The sequence below is a fragment of the Sminthopsis crassicaudata genome, chromosome 2 (assembly GCF_048593235.1).
Source record: "Sminthopsis crassicaudata isolate SCR6 chromosome 2, ASM4859323v1, whole genome shotgun sequence".
Classification (NCBI taxonomy): Eukaryota; Metazoa; Chordata; class Mammalia; order Dasyuromorphia; family Dasyuridae; genus Sminthopsis; species Sminthopsis crassicaudata.
The window spans coordinates 9,620,701-9,630,168 of NC_133618.1; the positions used below are offsets into that span (position 1 = coordinate 9,620,701).

The window sequence follows — 9,468 nt, forward strand, 5'->3', positions numbered from 1 at the left end:
TGCTTGTTGAAATCTCTTACAAGGATAAGAAGTTGTCGGGAAAGGATATCCATACAAAAAGAACAGATTTCAGTGGGAAGGAGATTACAGGGATGGAAAATTGACAGGAGGATTTTGGGGGAGGGTGCTGCAAGGTAATCTTAACAGGTCTGTCAGGAAAGTGAGTTTTTCTCTCCTCTGCTCTTTCTTTCCCTTCCCCCCTCCCAAGCCCCATTCCCTTCCTTCTCTCTCATTCCTTCTGAACAAAAATGGGTCAGGTCATACTGAAACTTGGAGAGGGCTCGTAGGCATTTTTCAGATGAGCAAGTAGTTCATGAGCATTAGCAAAGCACTTACCCAACTTCCACTTTAGTGCAAGATTATTCTTTTCTTTGAAAAAAATTTGCTTAATACTGAATTTATAAAACTCAATAAAAGAGGTATTTCTAAATAAATAGTAAAACAAGAAAATGGATTGTATAAAAGCCATGAATTTTGGTTGTAATGATAATTGGGAAAAAGAAAATGATACTGTAGACCTTTTCTAGCATACAACCAAAGGTGAGAAACATCCAGCAGGGCTGAGAAACTTTGGAAGAACAGATCTTACAAAGAAAGGAGTAATGAGAAAGAATGATAAAAAAGATTAAAGTCATCTTTTAAAGCATAGATTCAATGTGTAAATTCCAAGGCAAATCTTGTCATTACAAAGTTCAGCAAGTTTTACACGAGCTAAATGAACAATGTTATTCTAAATGGAAGTTTTATTGATATCTTTTTTTTTTTCCAAATTCTTCTGTTCACTTAAAAGCCAAAAAAGATTCCTTTAAACAGAAATGTAGGTAAGCAAAACAAAGGAACATCTTGGCCATGTCTGATCACATGGGCTTCATTCATCACCTGGAGCTGAAGGGAGGCCTTCTTCATTGTAATGAGAACCAAGACTGGTCAGTGTTGATCAGAGTTGCCCTTCGATGTTCATGTTTGCATCATTCTAATCATATATTTTGCTTTCCCGGTTCTGCTCATGTCACTCTGCTTCAGTCCATTTAAGTCTTTCCAATTTCCTTTGGATTATTGATGCTTCTTTCTAGTGCAATAATATTACACCATCTACCACATTAAAAAACAAATAGTTGGGTACTTGCTTTGCTTTCAGATTTTTGCAACTATCCCCACAATTGCTGCTATAAATAAAGCTCTTTATATATAGGGCCTTTTCCTGTCTTTGATCACTTTGAGGGTAAAGGTCTAGTACTGATATCTTAGGGTCAAAGGATATGGGATTTTTTAAAATTATATATATAATTCCCAAGTGTTTTTCCAGAAGAGTTGCATCAATTCACAAATCCACTAACATCTCATTAATATAGTGAAATCCCTTTCAATGACAAGGAAAAAGGAGCTCAGAGAGGTAAGGAACCTTTCTAAGGTCACTGAGTAAAAGCTCAAGTTGGTGGTACAGTAGACAAAACATTAGTCTTTGGAATCAGAGTTCATGAGTTGAAATCCACCTTAGATACTGGCATATCACCCATTTGCCTCGATTTCCTCATCTGTAAAGTGAATTGGAGAAGGAAATGACAAACCACTTCAGTATATTTGCTAAATGGGGTCACACAGAGTCCAATATAACAAAAGAATAGAAGCAAAACTATACAAACACAGGAGCACAACTCTTTTAACCATTAAGACACTTCCTGAGGTAGCTGGATTTTTAAAAAAAACTATTTTAATTTTCTCCAGATTTTTGAGTTCATCAATATATGGAACTCCTGGTGGGGAAAGTTCATCCACCAAAACCAATCATTGAACAACAAATGGGAAAAAAAACACCAGGACTGGATTTTCCTCACAATTACCAAAAGAACATTTCCCAACTGAGCCCTGAACACACACACACACACACACACACACACACACACACACACACACACACAGAGTTTTGTTTGCATGTGTGTGTGTGTGTTTATATTTGATTTCATCTCTTTCAGTCTAAACATCTCTCAGCATCTTGATCTCAGGGAATTGTCTGGGGAACCCTAGTCATGCCAGGAAGTCTGTGTTTATTTATCAGTCACCAGATGACACATATTACTTCACCTATGTCTTAGTATGAAAATTAGACTCTTTTTTGTGGACTGAAAGAAACGTTAAAAGTTTGGGATAAAAATAGGAGAGAAGGGATTAAATAAAACGACTCCAGAGGCTGCGTTATCTTTGCCTTTGCCTTCAGATCTGGGGACTGAGAATTCATCCATTTCAATCTGAATTTCTAGCCCTCCCTCCTTTAAAATTCTTATTTATAAGTGGTAGGTTGAGGGGGGGGAGGAAGTGAAAGCTTTTAATGGTTTCCACACAAATATGTGTATAGATTTCTCTTAAAACAATGAAAAAACAAAAACAAACAAAAAAACCCTCCCTCCTGTAATTTACAGGAAAAGGAAGGAAGGGAGGGTAGATAAACGAGAAAAGAATCTCTTTCCTAGGGATATAACATTGGAAATAAAACGCTGTCTCTTCGAGGTACCTGACGTGGGGAGGAGGTTCGGTCCTCAATGACTGCATCACCGAGGGCTGCTCCACGGTCCTAAGAGAGCCTGTCCTCTACTTTCCCCTCTGCCTTCTTCGATTCTACCTTTTCCACATTAGTGGGAGATCTAAAGGATCCATTTCAAGTTTTCCATTGGTCCTAAAGGGAGTTTGGGGCCGATGTCACAGAGCGCAGGGTGCATCGGGAGAAGTTTGAACTGGGAGGCAGGAGAGCCTGGTTCCGTTTCCACCTCTGTCACTAGCTTTGTGACCCATGACAAGTCTCTTCATCTTGTTGCCTTCCGGGTAAAACAGGGATCGGACTAACTCCCCCATCAGGACGCTGAGTTAGGAAGGTATCTGCAAACCCGAGCGCTGTCTAAAAGCGCATCTGAGTGTCAGCAGTGATTACTAAGGGATGGATCCAGCGCATCCCGGGGACCTGGCAGTGAGCGTTTCTCCGTCGAGCAGCGAGGCCTCGGGCCGTTGGTGTAGCTCTCCAAGGCATTTTAGAGCTCAGCCCAGCCCGCTGCCTTTATTTTTCTCGGTGAGGAAACCAAGGCGCACAGAGCGGATGTGATTATGGCAAGGTCACACAGAGAGAAGCAGCAGAACAACTACCGGCCCCTGGTTCCAAACAGACCGGTTTCCCCCACGCCACGAGCGGCCTTGCCATCAGCCTTACTTGTGTGAAGGAGGAGAGGAGCGGGGACTTACCCATTGGAAGGATGTCTGCCCTGGCTTGGGGGTTGAGGGGAGGAAGAGGCAAAGTGCACATAGTAGGGAATTAAATAACGCGTGCCGAATGAACGAACACACGGAAACTTGCTGAGAGGAAGCATCAGACTCTTTGGGCATTGCTTACTCTAGGGTAAGAGGAGGAAGCCTTCTGGGCTCTGCCAAGTGAACTTGGACAAGTCATTCTCCTCCTCTAGGCCTCCTTCTCTCTCAGATGCAAAAGGAGAGATTCGAAGTCGGTCCCCAAGGCGTTTTTTGGCTTAGAAAAAAAAAAAAACAAACAAACCCGGGGTGCGTTTTATCTGAGCACGAAGTCAGCAAATGAACATTAAGCAAGAACGGCATGGACCGAGCCTCTTGGAAAGCGGGACTGTAGGGGACTGCTTCTATACCCCGTCAGTGGGGAGCAGCGGCCCCTCTTCGCAGAGCAGTTCGAGGTGGGGGGCGGCGGTGGGCGCCTCACCAGGCCCCGACGCCCTGAAGCGTGGCTCGCGCTTGCGCCTGGGGGCTCTGCGCCGCCTGCCGCGCCCCGCCGAAGCTCAGCTTGGCCCCGGAGCCCGCCGCCCGGTAGCCGGCGGCGGGCCCCGCGCTGTAAGGGGCGCCGTAGCCCGCGTAGGGGGCATAGGGCGGAGCCAGGTAGGGCCGGCCTGCGGCTCGGAGGCAGGGTCTGCCGTCGCGCACCAGCACCGGCACCGCCACCCTGCGCGCGGCCAGCGGCGGGGGCGGGAGCGGTTGGCCCGCCAGCTCCAGGGACGCGTCCTGCCGCTGCCTCTTGCACTTGTAGCGCCGGTTTTGGAACCAGATCTTCACCTGCGTGGAGGTGAGCTGCAGCGCGCGGGCCAGGTGCTCGCGCTCGGGCGCCGACAGGTACCTCTGCTGCCGGAAGCGTCGCTCCAGTTCCAACACCTGCGCCTGCGAGAAGAGCACGCGGGGCTTCCGTCTCGGGCGCGCCTCGGAGCGCTCGGCGAAGGGACCTCCGGGACAGCCCGTGCTGCTGCTGACGCCGTCCTCCGCTTCCCTGGCCCCGGCCGGGCCTTGCCCTACAAGCAAACGAGACAGGCCGAGACGGAGAGAAGAGCATGAGCACTCCAGTCTCTTCCGTCGCGTCTGGGGAGCCCGGGCGCTTTTATTTCCAAGGACGCTTCTCCTCCCTCCTCCCCCCCGCCGCTCCGGACAGCCAAATTTAGAGATAGAGAACCTGAATTCGAATTCTTTCTCTAAAAGGGAGTTTGGTGGTGGTGGGAAAAGTATTATGTCCGAAGTCAAGACGTGGGTGTATTTAACTTCTGCTGGGGCACTCATAGCTGGGACCCGGGCCAGACTACTTTTCTCTACGCTTCCGTTTTCTCATCTGTACAGTGGGGATGACTTCTACAGTACTTACTTCAGGAAAATACTACTGTATACATACTTTGCTTTCTAACTCTTAAATTCCCAGAGGAACATCAGCCAACTATGCTCTGGGGCAACTCCCTTTCCCTCTGTGCCTCAGTTTTCCCCTGCGTAATTCCATAAAATGAGATAGTTAAAATAGATCACATTAAGATCGCTTCCATCAAAACGATGCAGAGAATTGGATGAGGAGATTCGTTTGGCTCGATTGCATATTGTTAGGAGGAGTTTGTTTTTCCTTTTCCTTTTCCCCGAAAGGTGGAGGAAATAGCAGAAAATAAAGTGCTTCTTTATTGAAAAATCAATATATTTAAAAGATAGAGGGATACAGTCGGAGTCCTGGGGCCAGAACCTGTTAAGTGTGAAGTGTGTGGGTCTAGTTTTAAACTCAGGTCCTGGCTTCAGGAGCGGTGCGCTAACTTCTGCACTATCTAGCGACTAACTAGTCCAAGATTGCCTCGGCAGGAGATGCTCCGATGCGTTTTGAACTCAGGCCTTGGGGGTACAAAGCCCTACATACCACAGCCCTGGATCACGCAGATCCAGAGCGAGGCAGATGATTGGATTCCCCTGTTTCTTCTAGACACAAAATGGAGACAATAATACTTCCACGGCCACGGGGTTGCAGTGAAGAAGGCGCTTTGTAAAAGTGGCCTCCTAGGCGCGAGCTATTATCATTCTGTTAATGACCCTCTTCTCTCCCTTGAAGTCGACCTTCATTGCGTATTCCTTATCTAAGACTCCTGGCTTGTCCGGGAGGGGGTAAGGACAGCTTGGGCAGGTGCCTAAGCCTCTCCGTCAAATTTCAGGAGTTGCCGCGTTAAAATGGGCAGCCAGCCTCTGATAACCGACCTCTTAGTGTAGTGAGATTGGCCCTGGGTCCCAAAACACAATACATTTCTAGGGAGGTACTACAAATTTTTTGCGCTCTGATAAATAAATGTTAAGGTGATACTTCCAGTGTTGAGATATGACTAAGGAAATAACCCATAGTAGAAGTTGGTTCTGTCTCTGTCTCTGTCTCTGTCTCTCTGTCTCTGTCTCTCTCTGTCTCTCTCTCTGTCTCTCTCTCTGTCTCTCTGTCTCTTTCTCTCTGTCTCTCTCTCTGTCTCTTTCTCTCTCTCTCTCTCTCTCTCTCTCTCTCTCTCTCTCTCTCTCTCTCTCTCTCTCTCTCTCTCTCTCTCTCTCTCTCTCTCTCTCCACTTTCTCTGTATTGTCTACATCTGTTTCCCTATCTCTCAGTCTATCTCTCTACCTCTGTTTTTGGCTCAATCTCTATGGCTTCCTCCTTTTTTTCTGTTTCTTTCCTCTATCTCTTCATTCTCTCTATCTGCCTCCCTTCTTTCTCTCTCTTCCTCTGTCTCTCTTTCCCATCAGAGTACACTCACAGGCGCACACACCTGACTCTAAGGAGTCTCCAAATTTCCTCTACCCTTTTCCTGATCTTCAAGAGTCAGGGCCCAGCTTCATAGAATGGGAGAGGAAAAACATCAAGCTGAGGCTGGGGTTCCAGTCTGATCTAGCTTCCTCCCAAGACTGGGGAAAGAGGAGCAGAGACTCCAGTGTTTATAGGGCCATATTCGTGAGCCTGTGTTCTTAAGCAATTATAGCAAAATTTAGGACAAATAGAGAATATAGGCCAAGGTGAAAATGAAGAATTGGACTGTTTACAGCCGCTAATCATCTTAGTCTTTGTATCTGGCTGTGAGATTTCGGCTGGTCTCTTCACTTCTCTGTGAGTCAGTTTCCTCACCATGTCAACCTCGAGAACTCCCTGGCGCCTTTCAAAAGCTGGTGCTTTGGAGGGTTGGAAAGAGACGTTTTCTCTGCTCCTTGTGTCTCCTGTTGCCCTCCTCAGCCCTTCTTGGACCTGACAAGAAGGCAACCCAGAGATCTCGTAGCTCTGGCCCTTTGATTACCTGGCGTGGACTTTTTTCAGTTTCCTTAGTAAATTTCCCACAGGGGTTAGACTTCTCTAAGGGGCAGCTTTTCAGGCAAATGGTTTTATATTTGGAACAAACACTGGCCAGAGACCTAGACCAGCGCCCCTGTGTTTCAGCGCTTCCGCAGGAACCCTTCCACTTCTATTCTCCTTTTCCCTCGTCGTTCAACGTCCTACGGCCAGCAGTCAAAACACCTGGAGATTCTGGAAATCTGGAAATGTCTCCTCTGTCCAGGAAGGACGGGATTGCCAGAGAATTGCCTGGCTGGGACCTCGGCTCCCCACCCCACCCCAGCCGGTCCTTTAGCCCGGTGATTCTCTACCTATATTCAGAACTTGATGTTCAGAAGCATCCCAGAGCCTTGGGCACTTTGCTTTCTACAAATATTATGGACAACGGTTTTGCTCGGCTCTTTTAGAGATTATGAAACATTTCACTCCCCACAGTCTTGTTGGGACTGCGGTAGTTATAGTATTATTATCCCCATTTTGTGGACAGAGTAAAATAGAGTTAGGGGGACTTGCCAGATTCTTGTAGCTAGTAACTGTCACGTTGGGATTCGACTCATTTCACTTGTCACCAATCTCCCAGTGGAGAGAGCTTTTTCCTTGGAATCAAGAGGCCCGAGGTTGATTCTTAGAGACTTTTAACTCCAATTGTTTAGACTCCCCTGCCTCTGGCTGCCAGGGAGACTGGGTAACGTCTCTGCTGTCCAGAGGGAAACTGGGACCTGGAGCTCATTCAGAGATCGGCTATAAGGGGCTACTGAGTCATCGAATTAGTGCTGAGGGGAAAAAGAAAAACCTTAGAAATCACCCGGTTCTTCCTTAGTTCCTTTCTACTTTTTTTCTTTTCTTTCCCCCTTTTTTCTTTTCTTCCTTTTTTGTTTATTCCCTTTCTTTTCTTTTTTCCTACTTTCCTTCCTTCCTTTTTTTCTTTCCTCCTTTCTTTTTTCCTTCCTTTCTTTTCCCCCTTTCTTTTCTTTTTCCTTTCCCCCTTTTTTCTTTTCGTTTTTCCTTTCCTCTTCTTTTTTCTTTTCTTTTCCCCTTTTCTTCCTTCCTTCCTTCCCTCCTTCCTTCCTTTTCCTCCTTTCCTTCCTTTTTCTTTTTTCTTTCCTCCCTTCTTTTTTTCCTTCCTTTCTTTTTCTCTTTTCTTTTCTTTTTCCTGTTCCCCTTTTTTCTTTCTTCTTCTTTTTTTCCTTTCCTCTTCTTTTTTCTTTTCCTTCCTTCCTTCCTTCTTTCCTCCCTCCCTCCCTCCCTCCCTTCCTTCCTTCCTTCCTTCCTTCCTTCCTTCCTTCCTTCCTTCCTTCCTTCCTTCCTTCCTTCCTTCCTTCCTTCCTTCCTTCCTTCCTTCCTTCCTTCCTTCCTTCTTTCCCTTTCCTCCTTTCTTTCTCCTTTTCTTTCAACAGATGAGAACACTGAAGCCCAGAAGGGCATGACAGTGATTAGCACTAGCGGGTCGGGTGGGGGGAGTAGAGCAAGGAGTATAGGACCCTGAAGAAAAGAATAGTTGCGGAATAGTGGGTAGTTCACTCTCTCGGCCCTATAAATTTTCCCCAAACTCTCCTATTGTATTGTATTATATCTTTCAAACAGCCTCCTCCCGAGACAGGAAAGATGCCATACTTCGCTTCATTTTACAGATGAAGAAAGCGGGGCGGGGACAGACCAGGAAACTAAGGCTAATCTGTGGCTCCCAGGCAAAGCCTGAACTGAATCCCAAGTTTCCTCCGCCCTCCCCACTCCGCCGGCCAATTTCGGGTGCTTTATGCGCTGCTGCTTCCCTTTGCCTCTTACCGGAGCTGGAATGGAGTCAGGACCCCATCTAGGCCAAAGGCTCTATTTTACAGATTAGGAAACTGAGTTTCAGAAAGGAGAAGTGATTTACTCAAGCACATAAGGGTGGTAAATAGAACCAGAGCATGTGTCCTCTCTTACTCACTCGGGAGTTCTGGAGACGGTTTGTCTTTGTTTGGTTTTGTTGGGCTCTTACGTTCTGATGGGAGGTGACTTTCGGTGGGCTGAGTGAGTAGATATCGAGGCTGGGTTTATTTCCCGGAAAGGAGGTGAATGGGAAGGGTTTGACGCACATGGGGAGAGGAGCTGGCTACCTGAGGATGGCCTACGTGGGCACGTCTTGCGCCCTAGCAGCCCTCCCTGGTTGTGAGGCTGGAACTGTATCCCCGAGGCAGGGAGAGGGTGCGTGCTCTCGTGGGTGCAGAGGGGAAAAAAGGACAACGCATTCTAGGCAAGCTGGAGCGGCCCGCTCGGGCTCTCCTTCCCAGGGTGAGTTGCGCGGCTCTTACTCACTTGTCATGCCCGCTGGCTCCGTGGTCACCTCAAGGACTGAATCACAGCAGCTCTCCAGGACTTGGAACTCTTCTTTGGCGGTGGCTCCGGGCCAGCAGCTGCCGGGAGCCGGAGGCCCGTGACTGGAGGGGGCAGCCCTGGGGCTGCTGGGTGGGCCCTGCGCCCCGGGAGACAGCTGCCGTTCCTGCGCCCTGCCTGCGTGGGAGCCACAGACTACAGCCCAGCTGGGTTGCGGCCAGCGCTGCTCCTGTTCCCGACGCAGGATGTCTCGGACTGAGAAAGGCGTCGACGTTATGGGGCTGGATAGCATCCTGGCTGCCGCGCGTGAAGGGAACCCCGGCTCGGCCCGCAGCGGCCTCAGGTGCTCCGTGCCTGGCTAGTGTGGCGCACTTCGGCCCCGGCAAAGCCTGTCACCTCCAGCTCGGCCACAGGCACCCAGTGGCCCGACCCCTCCCATACAGCCTCGGAGGCGTCCCCATCGGCTTAGGGGGACCAGGGGCTGGGAATGGGGACGCTGCCAGTCCTATTGGCTCCTCCTGACACCACGTGAATCTAAGCTTTCCCTTCCTGCCTGA

At 48.3% G+C, this 9,468-nt stretch overlaps 1 protein-coding gene across 1 annotated transcript; it reads right to left on the reverse strand.

The window, feature by feature from the left end:
• Positions 1–3,708: 3,708 nt before the first annotated feature.
• Positions 3,709–9,203, reverse strand: LOC141552571 (homeobox protein Nkx-2.6-like). The gene is made up of 2 exons (XM_074284683.1): positions 8,894–9,203; positions 3,709–4,289 (listed from the first exon to the last, which is right to left on the reverse strand). The coding sequence occupies exons 1-2, from the start codon at positions 9,201–9,203 to the stop codon at positions 3,709–3,711; spliced, it is 891 nt and encodes a 296-aa protein (XP_074140784.1).
• Between the last annotated feature and the right edge of the window lie 265 nt (positions 9,204–9,468).

Excerpts from the sequence above, each read along its gene's own strand:
- LOC141552571 (XM_074284683.1), bottom strand. The coding sequence starts at position 9,203 with ATGCTATCCAGCCCCATAACGTCGACGCCTTTCTCAGTCCGAGACATC. Across the intron at positions 4,290-8,893 it reads GGAGCCAGCGGGCATGACAA|GGCAAGGCCCGGCCGGGGCC; the intron begins GTGAGTAAGAGC and ends GTTTGCTTGTAG.